A 24,534-nucleotide genomic window follows, 5' to 3' on the forward strand; every position below is an offset into this window, starting at 1 on the left:
TATGGTCCATTCTTTTAAATTATGGCTTAGATGAACCCTTAGTCCATTTTCTGGCCAAACTCCATCGCAATTTGAAAGCCCAAGTTCGAATAAACAACGAAGGCGAGGTTTCAAACGAGATTTTAATTGGCAAGGGGGTGAGACAGGGCTGCGTCTTGGCCCCCTTGCTTTTTATACTATACATCAATGAATTAACTCATTCTCTATACAACTTGACAAAGGACGTTCCAATTATCAATAAGAAACCTATCCCGGCGTTACTCTACGCGGATGATGCGGTCCTTATGGGCCGCACCCCGAATGCCCTGCGTATTTTAATATCGGGATTTGTTAATTATATGTCTGATTTAGGTTTGTGCACTAATTTTAGCAAATCTTTTATAATGACTTGCGGCCCTAAAAATTATAAAATCTCAAAGATTGTGATAGGTCAAAACATTTTAAAAAGCACTTGCACTTTCCCTTACCTGGGTCTGCTATTCTCTAATAGCGGCTCGTGGCAACCCCACGTTGCGATGGGGAGAAACAAACTCTCCAAATCTATTAATTCTATTACCTCTCTCCGCCAACCACGCCAGGCCGATGTGGTTCTCAGTTTACTACAAATCTACCGGACTCAATGTCTTCCAACTGGAACATACGGTGCAGAAGTCTGGGGGTTCTCGAACTGCTCAGAACTACAGAGAGAAGAGAATAGATTTTGTCGGAAGATTTTGGGGGGAGTTATTAGTGCACCGACCCTTGTATGTCACAATGAATTAAAACTGCATTATGTTGAGGACTTTATAAGAGCTAGACCTGCATTATTTTGGTTAAGGATTTGGCAAAACTCGGCAGCTTCCCTGTCCCGTGAGATTATTATAGATTGTTTGAAAAGCGAGAATGCCGGCTTAATCCCATGGATAAATGCGGTAGAAAGGAGCCTTGTGAGTGTCAACTATGGTCATCTTTTCACATACCCCGACCAGATTGACGGCTCCCATAAAAACTTGGTGAGAAGGGCACTCTATCAGTATTTTCACAATGAGAGGGAAAGAGCAGACTCCGTGAAACAATCTACAATCGACTACTTACTAATCCGGGATCCATACATTGAATTCCCGATGTCACCCCAGCCCTATCTATGTAAAAAATTGGGCAGGTGGAATAGGATTCTATTATTTAGATTCAGGGACAGGAGCATTATAAATCTTATCTGCTTCCCACTGGGTTACACTAAAAACTCGGAAAAATTAAATTGTCCTTGTGACCATGGTGGAACCCAGAGTATGCTCCATTTCATTTTTGGCTGTGGTTTCTACATGAAATTTACAAGGCATTACCTAATCCCATACTGTAGGAAATATGACTTGACTGACCACAACTATGCTTATAGACACTTTTTAATGTTGGGATCAGACGAATTAATTTTTAGAGTTAGTAGCTTTCTTAACACTATTGTACGCTCACGCAGGTCGTTGAAAATCGATTAATTTTGTCTAGACATGCATTTTGTACTTTAAAGCATGATTTGCACAACTTAATATATTGCATTTGTCTTGCCTTCATAAAATTAATAGTTATCTTTTATGCATAACTCTATATATTGTATGTATGATGGTCCTATGCACAGCTCAGCAAGAAGGACAATTGTGTTTTCACTGTTGTTTTTATAAATTATATTTTTATATGTAATAAGCTGTGGCCCAAAATTGTAGTATCAAATGTGTATTTTAAAATTTTGTTTCTGTGCTTTTATGGATGGTTTTTTGAAATCCGAATAAAGTCTATTTGAATTGAATTTTTGAAAAGGCCATTTAGGAAAGTGACACTTTCAGACGTGGTTAGCCCCACTTTTTGCCTCGAAAATGATGTAGTTAGGACAGGAAGTGCATAGGGCCCCTGCCAATCAGGTCCCCTGTGCCAGAGCTCCTTCTCTAAACTGTACCTTTTGTTTCCCAATTTGCACCACTTCAGTACCCCTTGTAATTCCCTAGTAAATGGTACCCTTGGTACTTAGGGCATTGGCACTGAAGATGGACCCCAAGGGTAGCAGCACAAATTGTGCCACTCTAGGGTCCACTCATCAAGGCCATGGATGCTGACGCTGCAGACTACATGCCTCGGAGCAGACAAAACCGAAGAGTTGATCACCAGGCAGCACAATTTCAGTTTCCTAGTGGAGTCCACTCACGGAGAAGCACTGGTGCTTCCTGGAACAGGCAGTAGCTTGCATCCATATTTTGAAGATACCCTGGCCTCTGCGTAGGAACCGCCTTCTGGGGGTGTACATTTCCCAGGTGGTCAGGGCCACAATTGGGGCCTGGAACAGACTGACTGCCCCTAATGGCCTTTGCACCCCGATCTCTCCCCTTACCCTGATCATGGGGAATGGGGACTTCCAGCCGGCAATGCATGGATCAGCTTACTCTCTGTGGCAGGTGATGAGCGGGGACTGCAAGACTTTCCGAGGATCCAGCAGGACTTCAGACTCCTAGACTCTGAGCGATGGCGATACGCAGCCGTCCACCATTGGGTGACTCAGCCAGAGGTGCAACCCCACGCAAGCAGGCCTCTTACGCCATTTAAGCGCAGGCTCCTATCACGGAGCGGCGACTGGTGTCTGCCGTCAGACATCTACACCTTTTTAAACACCTCTGCTAACCCCCTACTTTCGTCAGCCACGGCAAGGTGGAGTGGCGGAATGAGAACGCAAGTTCAAGGACAAGGATTGAACGGATATCTTGCATTGGGCCCGTACGTCGGCCTGCCGGGAGGGAGACACTCCTTAAGCTAGTACACTATTGGTATTACACACCTGCCCGTTTATCTAAGTGGAGGAAGGGATGCGATGACAAATGCTGGCGCCACTGCGGCCACTCCAGTACACTATCGCATTTGCTGTGGCATTGCCCCAAACTGTATCGTTACTGGTCAGAGGTACTTGCGGATATAGACCAAATGTTTGATAATGAGTTGCCGGCTTCCCTAGCTACATCCTACTGGGGCTCCCTAATGCTTTCCTGTCCCCAGACGAGCGCTGCGGACCTACAAGGAACCGCACATACGGTGGTTGTAGTGCCCGTACCAATTGGCTAAGAAGCCGTGACAGATGTGGTGAACTCCGTACACCTCAAAAGGTATACGTCGAACATACTGAACAGTGAAAATTGTCCTGGTTCTGTATTGTTCCATTTATTTTATCAAGTTTTTTCAATGTTATTGCACACACTTTTCACCTATTCAATGCAGTAGCTACACTACTGACCCTGAAGAAAGCCATGACACTAATTCAGGTCTATCAGGCTGAACCATGCTGGTCTTGTCAGAGCACAGAGGTTTTGAATCCTGGCACCTGTACTACGAGCGATATTTTGGTTTTAATCCTGACACTGGGCAGTTGAATAAAAGTAGCTTCATAGCTGACCTCGTAGCCAGTTTTAATCACTTTTTATCACTTACAACATAGCACTGCACCTTTCCAAACACAGCAAGCCTTCATGGGGTTTTAGTACACCCACACTCCCTATTAAAACATCCATGAGCTCCTCTCTCGCAGCGAGGGGGTTGTAGCCCACATGAGGACTAGGTCTCTCACGTGAGGAGGTACCCCCATGAAGAAGCAGGACACCTCTGGTGTGTTAGGGGAACTGTCCTTTAAAAGGGAATCCCCAGATTTACACTAAGACACATTGAGGCACATGCTAGACCTTACTACGAAAACGGACCCGGGGCTTCTTTTGTGACGTGCTCCCTAACGCTTTGACATATCCACATCGATCCCCCAGCGGGAGGGCTATTATCTTGGCCTTATGTGCAGCAAAACAAGTCTTGTTATCAAGATGGGGAACCAACTTCGCACCCGTACACTCAGAATGGATACACAAACTCTGGGACTTGCTAAGCATGGAAAAGCTAACTGCAGTAATAAATCAATCCCTACCTAAGTTTGAGAAGACGTGGGGTCCCTCTCTGCTTAAAATACTTACCTTTCGGGAACTCACCTGCCCAATATATCAACGAATCCTACGCCTCACAGCTGGTATACAACCCAACACTTAAGCTACTGTGTGGTGGGAATTGGAACAACACAGGCGTCATCCCTCTGCATACGGGCATGGCTTGTTTTGTTTAATCTTTCCATTGATATTATTCGTTAATAAAAACACTGTTTTCTCCTTCCTTCGCCCCCCCCCCCCCCCAACCCTCTTCTTCGTCAGCCACTGGATTTTGGCGAATGATATGTATACTCCTCTAAAAATAATAAAAGATGATACAACCCTAAAACCGAAGAGTCGACATTACACACGTCCCTGTGTGCCATGACAACAAACCCTGCATGGGATATAGGTAAGACACCCCTCTAGCAGGCCTTAGCCCTGAGGCAAGATGCACTATATCCCCTGTGAAGACCTATCTGCATGAGCAGATGGGCCTGTGCAATATCCATGTCGATTCTTGCATACTGTAAGCTAACAGAGAAGCCATAGAGTACATGGGCTGGACACTCCTCATTATGAGTGTCTTAGCTTCATGATGACTTCATTGTATAATGGGATGTTTGGTACCAAACAGCTTGTCTTAATAAGCCTGAACTGATTTCAGTGTTAGATGTATTAATAATTGCACACACAGGACCCTTTAGAAGGGTCTCCTGAAACCTACCGACTTCTAGTGTGTTCCTGACTGGTCTCCACCTGGCTGCCACTACAGGACATGTTTCTGGACCCATGGATTGATAGCCTTCACTCTCAGGGGCCAGAAACAATGCCTGCCCTGAGCAGAGGTGCTCCACACCTACTCCAGGCAGGAACAGTTTTCCATGGTGGGAAGCTTAACAGCTGATGCCACCTTTGAACTCCAACACACGCCTCTCCTGCTAGCAGCAGATGGCAATCCCCCAGCTCACTTTTCACCATCTTAAAGAGGAGGAAATAACCGGTCAGGGTAACGTCCACTCCCCAGGTGGGGTGAGCCCATTGGCTACTACCTGGCACTCCCTTTAACGCCCCTAAATTTAAAATTTAGGTGGCACCCCTGAGCCTTGAATTTCAGATTTGATGGACACAAGAAGACACAGAAGAGCGGCTGACCCAGAAAACAGAAACCCTGGACTGGGTTTTGTGCAAAACCCTGCCTTCAGCCCAAAGACTCGACAATCGGGGAACACTGTCTTGTTCTGCTGCTGAGAGACCTCTCCAAACCCATGGGGTCCTCCAGCACTTCGCCAACTTGCCTAAAAACTCCCTTGGAGTAGAGGAGCTTCTCCCATGCATCACAGGCACCGAAACCGCAGAGTCTGAACTCTCAACTTGCAGCTCCCCGGCCCCGCCGACGCTGCAACTGCCAAGGAGAGGGTACAGCAGCTCTGAAGGATCAACGTTGTCTCCTCACCGAGTTTGGAGGCATCAGGATCATTCAGAGCCGATCAGCACCAACCCCAGGGTACAGGAAGCCCTGTAACCAAAGACTGACTACAAGAGTCCAAGCCGCATTCCTAATGCCTGAGGACCAAGCACCCATCGAGGGACGTCAGCAGCCCTGAGACCCACTCGCTGAGTGGCCCAGCTGTCCTGCATCAGCCCCTCTGAGGTGTTTGCACCTGACCCAGAGGTGCACTTTGCACACCAAACATTGGATCACCTGTGTGCTCTGCATCCAGTTACACCGTCCAGGGAATTCCCAAATCCTTTGTGCTCCTGTGGTTCCCAAACCCTTGAGACCTCTACATTCATTTGAGTGCCCTCTGACTTCCCTACAAGTCCCCTGTGCAGCCTGTTTTTAGGTGCCCCCCCCCCTTCCTCGTAGTGTGCCAGCTACTTACTCTACCAGCATCCTGCTACCAGACGAATTCGGAACACTCCAGCGAAACTGCTGGTAGAATGTTGGGCACGGACTCTCTAATATTTGAATTCTAGAAGATGAACCCCTAAGTCCTACTGCACTGTGATTTATTGCATTCTATGTTTTTCTCCACAGGATAACATTGTGCGGAATTGCGCACAACTGTATATTGATTGTACTTACCTAGCTTATAGCTGAAACGTATTACAAACTTACTTTTAACTGAAGTTCTTGGTTCAAAATATATATGAAAAGACTTGCTATTTTTCTACAAATAGGTCGCGGCTTCATTTTTTTTTTTTTTTTAGAGACTTTTTTTTTGATCTTTTGTAAAGCATAGGCATTGAATACAATAAGAATCAATCTGGCGACATATACAGTAATTTAGTATGCAGTATGATGGTTCACTGACATGATTATAATATTGGGTAACGTTCTGTGTTAGTGTCCGTCTGTGGGTAACCAGAGTATATAGCATCTCGCATCCGTTCCTTTGGGCCCATCATTCGCTAACTCAGAGTCCTCCTGTGGGGGTTCGCATATATTTCCACGGTAGGTACTCCACCCTCCCCATATCCGAGTCCATTTTTTGGGGCATCCTCTATGAATATAGACTGTCTTCTGTACAACCATTGCGTTATCCATATCTTTGAACCATTGAGGAAGGGTAGGAGTTTTTCGGGGTCCCAATGTGGTGCTATATTTCGCTTCGCCAACATCATGCCCAGCGTTACCCAGGTTTGTGCTGTATGGTTAAGGTCTGTGGGCTCCCATACATTAAGGAGGCATCACTTTGGTTCCGGGAGAGTCGCAATCGTCGTGACTTGTGAAAGTGTGCGCATGACTGCCTTCCAATAATTGGCAATTTCGGGACGTAGCCAGAGGGTATGGAAGAGAGTGCCCTCTGCGCCACACTGTCAAAGGCAGAGCGGTGAATCTGTCCGGTCAAGTTTATGTAGGAGCATCCGTGTATAGTTGGGGCGATGTAGAATTTTTAGGTGCATCAGCTTAAGTTTTGATGATATCGCTACCTCCTTAGGGGATGAAAGCGCTTCTTGCCATTCTGTGTCGTCTAACTCTCCTATCTCTAATTCCCATTTGGATTTAAGGGTTTCTAGAGGATCTGGCTGATTATTTATTATTTTCCGATAAGTTTGGGATATGGCTTTTTTGTTGAGGTGATCTCTGAGAAGCCTATCTTCTAATGGTGAGGATTCCGCAAGCTGTGTGCCTGGTGCAATTGCAGCCATGAGTGCGTGGCTGATCTCTATGTAGCGAAATGCCTCAGTGTTTGCTAATACATATGCGGCCTGTAGTTGGGCAAACGTGAATATTTCCCCTTTCCTCCATAGATCTCCCACCCACGAGATTCCTATCAGGTCCCACTGTCGGAAGCCCTTAGTGTTGCGCAGTGTACCTAATCTTTTCGTGCCCCATAGTGGCATGGCCTGTGTTATCTCTCCCTCCCATCCTAGCGCTCGTTGCGCTGCAAACCAGATTTGTATAGTGTGCGCCATCGGGCCAGTGAGGTTGTGTCTCCTAACCTTATCATATAGTGCACCCATAATTCCTACAGTGTCTAGGAAGTGTCTATCCATACGATACGCTGGGTCGTCTTGGGGTATGTGAAGCCATTGGTTTATAACAATGAGCTGCAAGGCCCAGTAATATATTTTGATGTTGGGAAGGGCAATGCCGCCGTCATACCAGCTTCTTGTTAATTTGTGCATTGCTATACGTGGGGTTTTCGCGTCCCATAGCAGACTGGTCACTTCAGCATTTATCGTTGTAAAGTATGTTGGGGAGACTGGGAACGGTGTTTTTCTGCAGTGCATATAGGAATCTGGGGAGTGCCATCATTTTGAAGAGGGGCGCTCTTCCCAGAAGTGTTAGTAGCAGTGAACGCCAGTGCTTGACGTCACGACAAAATCGCATTAGGGGTTGTGTGAGGTTTTCAGCGATGAATTGTGTTCTATCATATGTTACGTATATCCGTATGTATTTAAAGCCTCTTTCTGCTATCTGTATTTCGCATCCACGTGGAAGACGTGGTGGGGAGCCATGGAGTATATAAAGGTGTGACTTCGCCCAGTTAATGGTATAGCCGGAAACCCCATATGACGTACATATATCCAGCAGGCAGTTAATTGAGCATGTCGGGGATGCTAGGTATAGCAATATATCATCCGCGTACAACGAGATGCGGTCCTCCCATCCCATGGCCCATTTTAAACCGCGGATAACTGGGTCCTGGCGTATCCAGGCAGCCAAAGGTTCTAACACCAGCGCAAAAAGAAGCGGCGATAGGGGGCAGCCTTGTTGTGTCCCCCTTCCCAACGGGAAGTCGTCGATATATGACCGTTCACCACAACCTGCGCCAGTGGTTGTGTACAAAGTAGCTGGATCCAGGCGCAGATCTTGGGACCAAATCCCAGGTGTCGAAGGACTGCAAATAGGAAGGGCCATTCTACTAGGTCAAACGCCATTCTCGCATCGAGTGATAAAATAACTGCATCCTCCTCTATAGTAGAACTGCGCGCGACAACACCGTGCAGTCGCCTCATATTAAGGGCGGTATTACGATTTGGCATAAATCCGGACTGGTCCGGGTGAATCACTGTAGCAAGATGCGGCTGCAGTCTCATCGCCGGCGCTTTTGCCAGAATTTTTGCTTCGCCATTAATTAAGGAGATCGGGCTATATGACATACATTTGTGCGGTGGTTTGTTGGGTTTGTGTATGGCCACTATAGTAGCTAGGCGCTGATCTCTAGGCAGGAACCCCTTCTCTAAACTGTCTGTGTACATGTTCAGTAGTTGCTGTACAATTTGAGTTGCTGCTTTCTTATAGAATTCCACCGGAATTCCGTTTGGCCCCATTGCCTTCCCAGTGTGGAGTGCCCCTATCGCAAGCGTTAATTCTTCAGGACTCAGGTCTTTTTCTAGGGCCCCAACCGTAGTTGGGGCCAGTGTGGGCATAGTTATGTCTTCTTTACTTTTTATCTAGCCATGCTAGTAGCTCACCCGCTTTATTGCCTAGCAGTTAATTGTGTTTTGGTGAGCTTAGTTTTTGCCTCTTCCCATACGTAAGACTTGTACTCCTGTTGTGCCAGATGCACTGCATGTGTCGTGTTTTCATCTGCGTTTGCCACATGTTCCGCCTCTGCCAGGGATACTTTTTGCTCGAGACTTTCAATTTCTTGTTGCTGAGTCTGTTTATGACCCGCCACTAGAGAGCTAGCTTGCCCTCAAAGTACTGTTTTATAGACCTCCCACAGTGTTGTCGGGGATGTGACTGAATGTTTGTTTTCTGCAAAGTAATTCTTTGTCGTCGTAAGGAGATCTTTACAAATTTCTGGTGACACCGATGTCAGGGATTGCTGCTTCCGTCTGAGTCCCGTTCTCCTTGAGTCTCTCGCTGGTCGCTAGCCTTCTAGCCAGTCAAAGGCCTCTACTGGCGTATCGAAGAACCACGTTTTTCCTTCCGCTTCCACTCTCAACTTTGCTGGATATAACATTTCATATTTGAGTTCACGGTTGCGGAGTCCTCTTTTGACTTCCATGAAGCCACGACGTTGCTTGGTCACTGCGGCAGTGTAATCCAGGTACAGGGTTACAATACAGTTGTCCACTTGTATTGGAGGAGCTATGTGTGCTGCTTGTAGAATGGTGTCCCGGTCGCGGAAGTTGAATATACATGCCAATATCGGCCGTGGGGGGTCCCCGGTCGGGGCCTCCCACCAGGTACTCGGTTCGCTCTCTCTACCGAGAAGAAGCTAGACAGAGCACGCGGTTGTAGCTGGTTTTTAACAAGGTCTTCCACAAAGAGGTCTAGGGCCGGCCCCCTCACGCTCTCCGGTACCCCGACCAGGGGGACATTATTCCTTCTAGATCTACCTTCCTGGTCGTCTACTAGCTGCTATTGTGTCAATTCCAATGTCTGTACCCTCTTTTTTAATGCTGTCGTGTCGCCGGAGAGAGCCTCCGTGGTGGTTTCTACCTCCTTTAGTCTTGTGCTCATTTTGGATACATCGGCACGCAACAGCGTCATATCTGTCGAAATTGTCCCTATGGATGTTTGCATCTGAGTTAGTGCAGCCATCACATCTTGGAGGGTCACCTCTTTCGGTTTTTCAGATGATTTGCCTGTGCCGCTAGTTGTGGGTGGCGACGGTGTGTCCGTCTGCTCTTTACGGTAGGCATATTTGTCGAGTTTGGTGTGTGTCATCGTACGTTGTCCCCTGCCTCCCATGGCGGTCGAGGTGGGCGGTGCTGTAATCAGGTACACCGGCGGGGGGGGGCAAAGGGGGGAGCCGGCAGTCGCCGCTGACTGCCACGGGGGTGGACCCACGTGCGGCCTTTCGATTTTACCGGTCCCTATGGCGCGCCACCCTCGACAGACCCTGTGGGGTTATGTGGTTATCGTATCCTCCCCCGACTGTCCGGTCGTCAATGTTCTACAGTGTGTCCCAGTGGACCCCACGCAGTCCCTCGTAGTACTGGGAGCCGCCACAGGTCTCTCACCGGATGTGCCTCTAATGTGTAACCATCAGCCTTCTTATTTGTTTTGTTTCACCCAGCTGCCACCTTTGTGCACCAGAGTACCGCTCAGGGCCGTTCGTCGGAGCTCGGCACTTGAGTCTGCACAGTAGAGGATCCGCCCGCCGTCTGTGGCAGCACGTCAATGTACTCACAGTCCTCGCGGGCGGCAGCTAATGCGGCAATCGCGGCCTTGCCGGCAGTCTATCAGGAGGGATCCACCATCAGTCTCTTCACACGTTTTTATCGGCCGCCTGGCCGCACCCCGCACATACAGGCCAGTTCCCAGCGTCGAGGCTCCGCTTCTCCGTCATCCCTGCGCGCAGGCACTTACGATTGCCAGAAGGGTGCGCCTCCGGTCTCAGGACCATCCGCCCCGTAGGAGCCAGGTCTTCTGTGGAGCATCAGTAGTCGGGGAGAGTCTCCGGCAGAAGCCAGGGCCCAGCGCTCGGTTTTGCACAGCAGGGGATCTGCCTCGACTTGATTCTTGAGTGTGTGTTCCATTTATTGCCTTTGTGAGTACAACAAATGCTTAGCACTGCCCTCTGATAAGCCTAACTGCTCACCCACAGTACCACAAAATAGAGTGTTAGTATTATCTACTTATGCCTCTGTAAACCAACAAGGGTCTCTCCGACCTCTCTGCACAGAGTACCCCATTTTGGTACACTATATAGAGGTGGGTGTCTTACAGGCCTGATCACTAGATTTGAAATTCGAATACTACAAGAGAAACAGCACCATACAGGTGTTTCCGAAATATTGTACTGGCAAATTGAGGTAGACAGAGCCTTGTTGCAGCAGCCAGCACTAGTTGAAGCCAGCCAGTATTGAAGGGTATGGACTACACGGATACATAAGCATGGAATTATGAATGGGAAGTTCCTCTATTGGCTGGCCACCAGGGAAATGAGTACCAGAATAACCCCGGACATTACGGACCAGAAAGGCTGCTACGTCACCACCACTGATGAGATAGCTAAAACATTTGCCAACTACTTTGAGGCATCATATGCCTATCGTCCCCGGTCAGATAGGGAATGAGCCAGCCCACTCCTTAAAGAAATACCTCTTTCTAAACTTACGAGGTTCCAGAGGGCTGAACTGGAAGTTACCCTAACTATGGATGAAATAGGGAAAGCCATATAAGACGTGAACACAGGGAAGACTCCTGGACTCAATGAGTTTCCCCTAGAATACTATTGTAGATCCCACTAAACTTTTACTCCCTCACCTGCTGAACTTATATTTGGAAGCAGTTAGATGTCACCACTACAGTGTCTGCCCCAAGGCATACCAGCCCACAGACAACTGTGCCTCCTACCGGCCCATTTCATTGATTAACACAGACCTAACATTTTTTGCTAAAGCCCTAGTGAACAGACTTCATTGAGTCCTGGAGGCCCTTATTCACCATAACCAATGCGCCTTTATGCCCAATCTTAGTACTCGTCATTGCATCAGAGGAGTCAATGTGGCACAAGCCTGTCTTCAGGACATATACGAACCTTGTGTGTTACTACTAGTGGATTTTGGGAAGGCATTCAACACGACGGAGTGGTCCTACCTGGATCAAGTCCTTCGATTTGCTGGATTCAGTCCCAGATATCGTAAATATGCTCAACTCCTCTACAGAAAGCTCTCAGCCCAAGCCTTAATAAACAGGGTACTCTCCAACACCTTTCCAATCTGAAGGGGAATCAGGCAGGGATGCCCACTGTCTCCCCTCCTTTTCCCTCTTGTGATTGAACCTCTAGCCAGATTAATCAACTGTGAAGCTCTGGTACACGGTTGGTGATAGGATGAGTAAACATAGGACAGTATAGCACTCTACGCTGATAATGTGCTGCTTTTTATGGACAATCCCCAGATGTCAGGCCCTTGTATAGTACACATACTAAGAATCTGTGAAGTTGCCTCCGGCCTTCGTACAAACTATTATAAATCCCTTCTGGTCCCTCTGAAAGGTGATGAGGAAATGGTGAGCTGGCAAACTAACATCCCAATCAGACCTGAAAGTCCATCTATCAGTGGTACTAGAACTCACACAAAGCCTTAACCTTACTACCCTTCTTAACAAAACAAAAACGGACTTACAGAATTGAGCCAGACTCCATTACTATGTTTGTTATCCATATATTTTATATTTCTTTTGTACAAATTGACACATTTGAATGCGTGTATACCACCTCAACTATTTATGTTCTTATACTGTAAAGCGCTCTGATACCCTCGTGGATCACGTTCACGCTATATAAAACTTTATAAATAAATTACACATATTGGGAAGAGTAGCCCTATTTGAAATGATGGTACTTTTGCCATATCTTACTATGCTACAACATTTTCCACTCTCAATCCCCAATGCGTTGTTTGTAAACGTCTCTGCCTTTTTATGTGGAGGATGAACCCACCCATTGCTTGGAACAAATGCCGGCATTCAACAGATGAGGGTGAAATGGGCATAGCAGATGTGCAGCTGGACTAGCCTCACAGCTCCTGGTCATCAATAATTGGTTGACCAGAGGGTGGAGTGACCCAACCTACTGAACGGAACTGGCCCTACTGGGTCTAGATAATGTGCTGAACTTCCCGTATGGTAGTCCCATTCAAGTCCATATCCCATAAGCTGTGTTTTTAAGTTGGATGGCAGTGCTTGGATTTACAGGATGGGACAAATGACTGACACAACAAATCCCATTGTGAAATGGCAGCTGGCAGAGTCACACATCCCAGATGGAGGGATTTGGTCAATGGAACAGGATTGGGATGATAACACTGGGGTATGTTTGGAGTGGATCCCACATAATACCCGTTACTGAGTTACAAAATCACTTGAAGCTAGCACACACGCAATTTCACAAGTGTTTACAGTTCAGACACGTACTGGCCAGCCAACGCTCAGGGTACTTTGACCTGCTGGGATGCAGCCCAGTAGAGGCTCAGTTGATGATGGGCGGTCTAGGATGAGGTGGAATGACTAAGATATACCGCTCGCTCATAAGTGAGTTGCCCAATAGACCTGGGACCCTAAGCAGAAATGGAAGTCTGGGTTGGACCCTTGATGACACAGACTGGAGAGAAGTACGTATGACCCGAGAAATCTCAATACCCTCCAGGCTTCAGCTAACTCAGCTGCATTACCTGCATGCGAGTTACATTACACCACACCTCTGCCAATCTCCTTGAACCCAGGAACGACCGTTGTGCACACTCAGATGTAGATTTCTTTCATATGACATGGCAATGCCCCAGCATTATAAAGTAGTGGAGTCTGATCGGTAAATACTCAATCAAGTGTTGGAGAGGCATATTGATGTCTCCGCAAGAGTGGAATTACTGGGGATATTGGATGACCCAGGGTGCAAGCCAGGGGAACCCATACTGGTGAGTATGGTAACGGTGCTGGCCAACACAGACACTGCACATTAATGGAAGTTCCCTAATCCCCGAACACTCTCGGAATTGACCTCAGCGATGGAAATGTGCTAGATTTTTGGGGCAGTGGTGGGAATATTATGAGATTATGAGTGTTACTGGAGTTGCAATATGATCAGAAGAGGGACCGTGAGGTAGTGGTCAAAGTGGGTGGGATCAGAGAGGCACGACATGCCCATACTTTTTTTAATTTAAAGAAAACAGTTCCCCTACTGTTTGTGAAAAGGCAAACGTCTCGGGGTGGTTAATTCAAACAGCTGAAATGCTTTAGCTGAAGTGTAAGGCAGGGAGTCTCCTGTTCTGTGAAACCGAGGGAGGGGCAGACAGCTAAACAAGCCTTCTTGACAGGGTGCCTGCTTACCTGAAATAAATGCAAATTTGCCCCATTGGTTAATCTGCTAATTAAAAGGGTGCTTAGCAGTAATTATTAGCTTTAATTGATGGAATCACTTTAAGCATCCTGATGACAGATTTTTATTTTATTTTTTATAAACAAACTTTATTGAATTTTCTCTGCCAAAAACATGCTCGAAGAGCCATTTTATGCATATGAAACAGGTCACAATATGACATACATATGGAAAATACATTTTTTGTACATTAATAACGGGAACCAAAGAGAAAGAGAAGAAAAATAAAAACAAGGAAAGAAAATAACAGGCTGCAGTAGTGATAGAAAAAATGTAGAATCTTGCGAGTATGATCATGTCCCTGGATACTGTCCCAGCAATCATCTACTTCACCAACACGGTAATGGTACATGCATGTATTACAGTATACATGAGGCAGAACCTCCGGATCCAACAATGCAGGCTGTGGGGTCGGTGGAGTCAGGACAATGCCCCTGTAGTCTGTCCAGCGTTGCATATATGTGTATGTTTTGGGGGCACCCCCGGGCCTTAAATTCAGTTCTTCCAATCCTATGCAAAAATCTAAACCTCACTACCAAACCCCCAGCAGGGGAGGAGACTGTGCTTTCTAAGCACGGGCTATATCTTGCTTGGCCACAGTCAAACCCAAGAACAGTAGGTGGCGTTTATATCTGTTGCCCGTGATGCCCTCCGTGATGTGTAATAATGCGACCCGGATTTATAATTTTGACTGTAGTTGCAATCGCGGTCCCAGCAGTGCTGTGAAGTGTGTGCTGTTAAAGGACAGTTATAAAACCAGTTTGCACTACATACCCTCTGGGCATGACTAAAATCTATATTTTGGAAGTACTTTATCTTGTACTTTTTTGCGCATTTTGTAGCAGCTCATCTTATATTATGCCCAATACAAGTTTAAAATAATGACTTACATATTCATAGTGCTTTCTGTCACAGACCGGAAACTCGTACCACTAACTATACGCAAGTCGCTATTCTCCAATGCACCAAGCAGGATTCAATTTTGTGGCTTTCTGGCTACAGTAAATGACCTCTGCAGTGCATTAACTAATAGAGGTTTCATAATGTACAACAGTGCATTTCTCACTCACTAACAACTTGCATTTATCTTTCATTTTAAGCTGTGCTTTATTTTATATGTATTTACCTAAAGGTGAAAGACAGAAAAAAGTTACAGAACGTTTAGTTTTTGTTTAGCCACACCTTTGTCCACAGCCCCACACTCACTGCCCCTGCCCCTATAGCACGAAGCATCACAGTTGCCATACTTTTTTTTAAAGCACTTCGACTGCTGCAGTGAGGGGATGCTAGACAAGCGAAGAAAGGGAGTGGTGGGTTGCTGTTGGACGGGTTTGTTCTATACTGCAGTGTTTAAAAAATAAAAATTTGATTAAAAAATAAAAAGAAAATCGGTATGGTACTCACAAAAAATATTAAGTGGACATTTAGACAGGTCATTTATGTAGTGTTAGTTAATTACCAGCAGGGGATGCTGAGAAATTTAAATCAGCAGAAAACAGAAAAAGAAATTGGTTTCTGAATTGCAGGTGCAAATAATACTTTAGAATTAATATCATAAACTAAACAGCAGATAATGTTGGTTGTTCCCGTGGGCAAAGTGCTATCAATAGGACTCACTCCAACTAAAGCAGTCAATACTCCAATTCAGGGGCTGGGGGAAGTGGGTTAGGGGTGATGTCCCTGCTGGAGCAATGCAGATGCGCTAGCAGAGAACTTCTGTCTCTATTCCCAGGAAAGCTGGCAAATACTAAACACCCTACAGTAACAATGTAAAGAAATTGTATTAGCAGAATAATTCAAGAAAGACGTAGTCTTAGAGCATTACCAGTGGGGACTAGAGATCCAAGATCAATTCTGGCCATAAACTGGCACACAGTAGCCCTAGTCCTGTTGGAAAATTACACAATGGCCAAACTCCTGTTGCGGGCCGAAAGCATTTAATACCTAAATATTCACATTTAATTGTCGCTCTAGGAGAGTAGGGACCTAAGCATTACCCTGGTCTTGCACAGATGGACCACTCAGCTATTGTTTATAGCATTATACAAAAGGATTGCTTAGCCCACAACACTCTACACCCTTCTGAACTATCCACACACTATACCCAAACATTTCTTTGACATATTGCAGACAAATATAAGAATTTAATTTGCTAAATACATCCAGTCAACTACGAAGGAGCACTGGAGTAGCAGAGGTACACTTTACTAACAAACAGACAAATGGTAAACATCAATGATTGGCATTTCATTGAGCTGGTTGACCATGTCAGTACATAGCTAGGCCTCTTAACTGACACAAGCTCCTAAGTATTTCTCTTGAGACCCAGACTTGCAGGTACCTTCCCTGAGTGCCTAACGTTGCTCCTATGTAATTGTAAATAGTATTTATAAAGCGCTTACTGCACCATACGAGGAGTTGAAGTGCGTTGTGGCGAGAAACACGCTACTTCAAAACACAACATTAGAATTGAATAGTTAATAGATTAGTAAGAATTTCTTTTTGTGCATTGATTGTATTAGGTTTGCACCCCTGATTCCTCATGTTAGTAGAGTTTTGAATAGTGATAAAAAGATAGGAATGAATTTCAAAGGGGAAGTAGTGAATTGTTTTCAAAAGTAGTTGTTGTGTGTGCCTGTTAGTTGGGTGACAAGCTAAACAAGCATTGGCATAGCCAATAGGTCTCGCCTTTGGGACCTTATAAGTGTTTAGCCATGCAACAGTTGCATAACTAAATACTTATAACGTTCCAAAAGCGAGCGCTATTGGCTATGCAAAGCGGCCGTGCGGCTGCGAAAGTTAATGTGATCGCGATCGGGATCACGATCAAACATCAGAGCGGCCGTGCGGCCGCGAAAGTGAAAGTAATTGCGGTGAAGCACGGCGCGCGCGCCCGCGCACATGCACTGTAGCACTAGGCTGGCCTGGTAGCACTTTTTGGAGCTCTCTCAATAAGTCTCGCCAGACCAGCGCATGCGCTGGGTCAGGCGAGACCTAAAAAGGAGGGGTACGTTTGGGAAGGATGTTTGGGAGCGCACAGTAGCCAGAAAATCCAGCTAGAAAACAGCTTTGAAAAATTCTGGGCGTAAACAGAAGGTGTGACATCATCTATAGATCAAATAAGCAAAAGGGGTTTGAAAGAGCAGAAGAGAAAAATATTTTCTAGCTTCCATGCTTGAAATTTGATATTTATCTTTATACAATCACTTTAGAAAGCAGATCATAAAAGATGCAAATACATATATAAAAACACCGATGACAATATTAAAAAAAGACTCTAAAACCATTAGCTACCACAACATTTTTAAACAGAATATCAACAATTCATGTACACATTATCTATCAAGAAAACATAAATAACTGAAAAAGTATTAATATCAGTTAGGCCCAATCAACAGTACAAAAGAAAAAACAAACAGGTTAAAAGATCATTACATTAAGCAAGCATACTATGAACTTCAGCATTTAGCATCCAAAAGCTTACAAGCATAGATGTCGGGTCACTGTTAATAGACAAACAGGAACTAATTGTAGAAAAGCGGTGTTCTGTTGCAGTAATCCCTCCTACCCTTTGCCAGATTTCTGATGCACTTTGACTGAGTGTGCACTGGGTCCCTGCCAATCAGGTTCTCAGTGCATGTCTTCTTTCCTTGAACTGTACCATTGTTTCTACAATTGGCACACCTCTGGCCCACATATAAGTCCCTTTACTCACAACTTTGGAATCTTTATGAGGGTAGTGCAAGCCATGTTCGGACTTAAACGCTCCTTGTTTTTTACCTTCTCCTGCGCACCCAGATTTTTATCTGTTCTTCTCTTTTGAGTGGAACTATTTTTTCTTGCTTTTTCTTTCTATTGAACCTCCACATTTTATTAATCTTTCGGCTCCTAGAGCCAAGATGTCGAATTAGAGATCAATAAATATAACAATAATAAAAAAATACTGAAAGATCATATAAACATACTTCACTGTTAACAGTCTAGAGAGGAGAAACCAATTGTTATCTGTGTCAAACACCACGGACAGATGTAATGATATCAACACACTGAGACAATCTGCAATCAGCAGGCAGGCGACGTTTGTCCAATGGTGCACGGTTGAAAGAACTAATTCAAAGCAGCAGGAGAGGGGAAAGTCAGCTTGGGCACCAACATGTCAGTCATGGGCTAGAAAAGAAAACACTTGCTTCTTCACAGATTTGATATTGTCTTATTGTCCCTAAAGGAGCCTTCAATTCATGCACTCTCCCCTGCAGAAGAATTCCTGGTAACAGGAAGCAGCGAGTGGTAGAAAGGTCCTTTCAGGTCTTAGGGCCTAAGGTTTGGAATGCGCCATATCACGATATTAAATGTATTTACCATTGCTATTAACCAGGTCATTCAAGCATTTCATGAGCAGATGAAGCCGAGTAATAGGCAGACAGATGGTAGTGCTGACAGGGTCAAGATCAGATTAATGAATGAGATGGAAGCCAAGGAAACCATACACCAGTGAGTATGTAAGAATTGTTTCAAGTGATCCAGCCAAGCCAAATTGCTTGAAAAGGTGGAGATAGTAATACGATGAAGAGCCCCCCCTTAAGGCAAAGGTACATTATTAAAAGGAAGAAAGCTGGCCAGAGGTGAAGAAGAATGTATAAAGGTAAGGGAGAGAAAAGTAAAATGCCCTCTGCTCTTGGAGTAAGAATTATATTAATTTTAGCTTTGTATAGAACAAAGAATCAAGAGTGTCCTAAATTCATCTAGAAAATGACACAGAACACTGGTCAGAGTATGAGTTGCCAATATCGAAAATGATAGTGTGCAATCTGATACTAAGAACTGTATATGCATGCAACACTGTCTGCTAAATTGATGAAGGCAAATGGGGCATGTGAGTAGGGGAACGTTAGTATCTTAAGGTCAAAATATAAGTATTTTAATTGGGACTCAAGCATGGTTATCAGATGGTTCCTCAAGCCAAAGGCTGATGCCCCCATACCTGGGTAGTGTTCAGTTTTTAGGTGGAGAGCATCCACTTGATATGAAGCACATCTATGACACCTGGGAACGATCCAGGGTTCCCACTGTTTTTTGCATAATGTATGCAGCACTCAATGCCTGGAAGGGGACTGTTTGCATATGTATACGCACGCGCATACACACACACACATAGAACTTTAGCATTAGGGAAGTAAGGAGGTTCCACCACTAAGATTTCAGCTACCTAATAGGTGAGAGTAAAGCGAGGTACGGGCTATACAAGCTAGCACACTACCTCTTTTATAAAGAGAATGGTCTACCTTAATAAAATAAACAGGATGCATAGAGTCATGGATGGCCAGAGTCAGAGGCCTAGTTAAGCCTTACCTCTGAAATAAACAGGAAATCCAACCCAGTTCCGTAACCTCCCAGGAAAGCACAACTAGAGATCTAACATAGGCACACCCCAAATTAAACTCCAGCGCAGTCCTACTGGTTCCAGTGGACCTGGACAGGATAACAGGTAGTTTGTGCTCAGAGATCAGTTTAAGAGATTTAGAAATTTTAAACTTATGAAGCCAGCTAAGAGTGGCTGAAGAGGCAAAGCTATAGCAAAGTTGCAATACATTACTGCAGCTGTAAACAATGACAGCCACTGTTCCTAGAGAAGAAGGGGCAGTGTTTCAGGCCCAAGGTACCTACAGGACAGGGAACGATCCAGAAAGGCGTGATTTGGCGCAACACCAGTGTAGACATGCCAAACATGAAATAGCCACTAAGCATGGTCATCAGGCCACAATCGGTTGGTTGCAAAAGAAGGAATCACCTTCGCAAGTGGCCACTGTCACTAATGACAAACCTGAAAGAGAACAGTACTTACAGAAAAGGAGAAATGAAAGACTGGGAACAAAAGAAAAACTAGTCAATAAAGAACAAACTCAACCAAATATGACAAAAGGTTTCACACCGCACTATAAAACCGAAGGCAACCAAATAGAAATGCTTATGAGAAAGCACAGAAGCCAGGCCACTTCCTCTTCTAAGATGTCAACTGGCTGGTTTTGAGTGTCCACATTGTGCTACGTCTTACTGGCACATAAGGAAATTTATTGTTGGAATGTCTCTGCCATGGAACAATCTACAGAGCAGGCAACAAACCTTTCACCACGTCAAAGGAACCTCATCAGCTACCACCCAGAAAATAGACACACACCAACATCCTCCTGCGTCTTTCTATACATGGTGTTTCAGTCACCGGCTGAGGGATTCAAACGGGCTAAGAAATGCTTCGATGTCCCATCCTGCTTGTGTTCTCCTGTAGCCTGAAAAGCATCTCATGGAATATATTTTAAAAAATCACTGATAATTAATATAGAAATAAACAAGAGTTGACAGATGTTTTATATAAACGGCTATGCACATTAAAGTGGGAAGGTTGTCCTAACTGTAATCCTTCATTAATGCTTGTATCTGAAGATGTAGCTCATGTCATCTCTGACCACACAAGAGAACACGAGTAAGTGCTGGGTCCCTCTCACACTTCTTGCCACCATGTCCTTTAAATCTCTTGAAATACAAATATAATCTTTCTTTTTACACAAAGAACAAGATATCAAACTGATATGTCTCATGCTGCGGCAAGCACGGATAGTACAGAAACAACAATTGTAAGATTTTGATTTTTAACTATTCTTCATGTTTGACAAAAGTGAAAAATATGAAAACACTCTCCTTACATGATCATCCCATGCTTTTTTCTCTCTTTCGTATGCTTCTCTCCTTTTTCTTTCAAGTTGTTCTTTCAGTATGGCAGCTCGAGCATTAGCTTGGGCCTGAAAAACCAAAGTCATGTAGACATAAATGAAACCTTTCTCCTAGTCACTTATACCTAGATTATAAAACAAGCATGTGAGCCTATGTGCTACGGGCAATGATGACTAATTCTAGTTTAGTTTAGCTGACATACCAGTAACAGTTCCCTTGAATACTGAATCTTTAACAGAATGAAACACCTTGTTTAACTATTTAAATTAAGAAAGGATGTAAATGCTGCAAAAATCCAAGTCCCAATGCATGGAATTGTGGCAGTTATGCAATGCCAGCCTTGTTTTACTGGAGAGATTATCGAGGAAAGACTACAACACCACCAATGAATAATATGTTCTTATTTTAATACTTATTCTTTTGAAGAACTCCATTTAACTGGATTAAACAGGGCGCATCAAAGCTGCAAAGTGCCTAAAATGTGAACATTCCTTCTACCAGTCTGATCATACCTATACGTAGATACATATACCAGTATAATAATCTATTGAGGGCTGGAAACTATCACAATCCATGGTAAAGACTAAGTTATAAAGTGAATAAACAAGTTCAACTACACAGGGGTCTGCCTTAACTAGTGCCTCATGAGCCATGCATCCTAAGCTACAGATGTGGTTGATGAGTCTCTTCAAAAAAGCACGGTTTCAAACTAACTCAAAAAAGCCATAATCCTGAAACAAGAAATGACTAGCAACTACAGAGATACTTAGAAACTCATAATCTTGTCTATGAACATTAGTCTGGCTCAGCCCAAAGAAAGAAGCGAAGCCCAATCTTGCCAATAAGCCTAGAGGTTGGGGGCGAGTTCAACGCAGTAGCATGAGGCACCCTAGACCGCCACCCTCCACATGAGATTGGGTCTTCTTATAGATGCCTGCCTGACTTCCTGGAGGCACTGGGGCTGGTGGATGGGTGGAGAACATACAACCCAGACAGAATCCAGCATACCTTTCACTCCGGGGCTCACAATAGTCTCTCCCGCATAGACTATATCCTAGTTCCCGCGTCCCAGGTGGCTAATATCCAGGAAATTAAACATCTGGCAAGAGGAATCTCCAATCATTCCCCGATGTGGGCGCAGATGGTCGTTGGCCAAGCAAGGGTGGGGAAAATTGCTCCTATTAATCCATGGTATCTCCAAGCCCCTGGGATCCGTAAGGCATTACATGAAGCCATAGATAACTATTTTCGAGAAAACAAGGGATCGGTGGACTCCTCCCAGACCCTGTGGGAGCCCAAAATCCTCGCAAACTGCCACGTTAAGGTAATCGGCGGCTTGGTCCATCCCTACCAGTCAGGCTTCATGCCGCACCGGAACACTGTGTTAAACTTGCGCAGAGTACACGGGGTACGAGGGAGGGCAGCCATGATTCAAGAAGCAGCAATAATTGTGTCGTTAGATGCGACCATGGCGTTCGATACCATCGAATGGCCACATTTCTTTGCAGTCCTTGCAAAAATGGGGTTTGGCCCGGGCTTCACTCAGTGGGTGTGGCTCCTTTATTCGGAGCCCCTGGCACAGGTTGTGGTTAACAACATGAAGTCGGACGCATTTAGCCTGAGTCGGGGGACCAGTCAGGGATGTCCTCTTTTCCCCCCTTCTCTTCGCCCTAGCATTGGAACCGCTGGCGGCATGGAGCCGCAAAGACCCAGTGATAAGAGGTCTGCGCTGGTCCTCCGATATTCTTCTATACTTAGCCTTCCCGAAAGCATCACTTGTCGTAGTGTTAGACATCCTGGTGATATTTGGGAGGTACTCTGGGTTCTCCATAAATTGGAACAAGTCCCTCCTATATCCCCTCAGAGGGGACCCGCCCACCCCACCACGAGGCTGTCCAATCCAAATCAACACAGTGGGCTTTACCTACCTGGGTATCTTTATCTCCCTGGATCAGGCACTCCATTTCAACCGCAATCTTCTTCCACCACTGCAAAGGTTGAAACGCGATATTGCCAACTGGAAAACGCTTCCAATCTCGCTACTGGGCAAAGCAGCCCTCTTTAAAATGATGTCCCTGCCCCGTTTTCTGTATGCATTACAGAACTCCATGGACCCAGTTCCGGCGTCATATTTCAAAGAAGTAGAGGGCCTGCAGCGAGACCTATTGTGGTACGGGAAGTCCCGGATAGCTTTGGCCAAACTCACACTGAATTTGTATGATGGGAGAATTAGCCTCCGAGACATCAAAAAATACTATTGGGCAGCTCACCTCGCAGCTATTGACCATGGCACTTACGGTCGCCCGGACGATCCGGGATATGCTATGGATAGGTGGCTCCTACCGGGAGGGAACTACAATCGAGCGCTTTACTTGAAACCTAAACGCTACCCCCTAACCAGGCCGACCAAACACTGGGTCCAAGTGTGGCACACTGCGAACAAAATGTTGGGATGGGGGAAACACTCACGCTGGCAACCCCTTTATGGGATTCCGAAAAATTGGTTGGCCTATGGAGGACGAAAGGGTTCGATAGGTGGGAACTTATTGGGATCTCGCAGATCAAGGACGTCTGGGTAGTGACAACGTTCGCCTCGATGCAGCAACAGTACAAACTAGCGGACTCAGAACGCTTCAGATATGCACAGATTCACCACGCTCTACGATCACATCTCCCGCTAGGCTTCTCTGTAAGGGTTGCCAGGAGTTCCGCAGGAGCGTCAGGAACCTGATGAGAATGCCTCAGCCTTCCCCAGCGGTCTTCCGACTCTATCAGACTCTAGAGATCCGGAAGACTCGCCAGGGGAAAAAAACAGGGAAACAAAACAAGGGAAGGCGGGTTCGCACTTCAATTGGTTTAACTGACGTCTGGATCTGAATAAAGGGACTTCACACGTGGAGCACAACCTGTAAAATAAAGACTGTGTGAATTCTAAGACATATGAACATCCCTATGAACTAACTCGGCTAGTGACCTTACCTACCCCTGTTTGGTGACTTCTAATCTGGTGGAGTGAAGACTTCAAGGAGTTTAATGTTCTATCCTACGTAAAGGAGAATACAACGTTACATCGGTGTACTAACCACAACTGGTATCCAATCTGATTTCTGTATACAAGGCTTACCCCCAGTAGTTCTGTCGAAGAATTATCAACTGCTACCTTGCCTTGAGATCACTGTGGAGATTATTGATTCTACTATGACATATATCACAGCCTGTCAACACAATCAAAAATCCTCCATTACTTTTCTTTCTCATTTATAGCAAACAACTATTAAAAATTAAAGCAGCGCATTGCGCTGTTACCGTGATTCTGTCGGATGAAGATACAGCACAGTGATCCACGCAACAATCCCAAAGGGGGGGGCGATTGGGTGCTTGAGATGTTAATCGGCAGGGAAACACCCACACGACTGGCAACACGTGTCTCAATAACCCCTTGACAGTAAAAAGGATCACTATTCGTCACAGGAATGGAGTGCCACCCGTAGGGAATAACGGAGGTGTAACTAAAGGAGTAAAAGGAAGGACTGGAAACAATATGCGGAGTAATATACTAAATAGGGAAACTCCGACTGATAATGTCAGCCCGAGTGTCG

The 24,534-nt window shown here is 45.3% G+C and overlaps 1 protein-coding gene across 2 annotated transcripts in view; it reads right to left on the reverse strand.

The window, feature by feature from the left end:
• NEK1 (NIMA related kinase 1) overlaps positions 1-24,534 on the reverse strand; it is a 1,277,786-nt gene that overhangs the window by 699,776 nt on the left and 553,476 nt on the right. For both annotated transcript variants that reach the window (XM_085641815.1, XM_085641814.1), the window contains one exon: positions 20,908-21,003. In XM_085641815.1, the coding sequence (XP_085497941.1) occupies positions 20,908-21,003 (96 nt within the window). The remainder of the gene's footprint in view (positions 1-20,907; positions 21,004-24,534) is intronic.

Source organism: Triturus cristatus, chromosome 2_2 (genome assembly GCF_964204655.1).
Source record: "Triturus cristatus chromosome 2_2, aTriCri1.1, whole genome shotgun sequence".
NCBI lineage: Eukaryota > Metazoa > Chordata > Amphibia > Caudata > Salamandridae > Triturus > Triturus cristatus.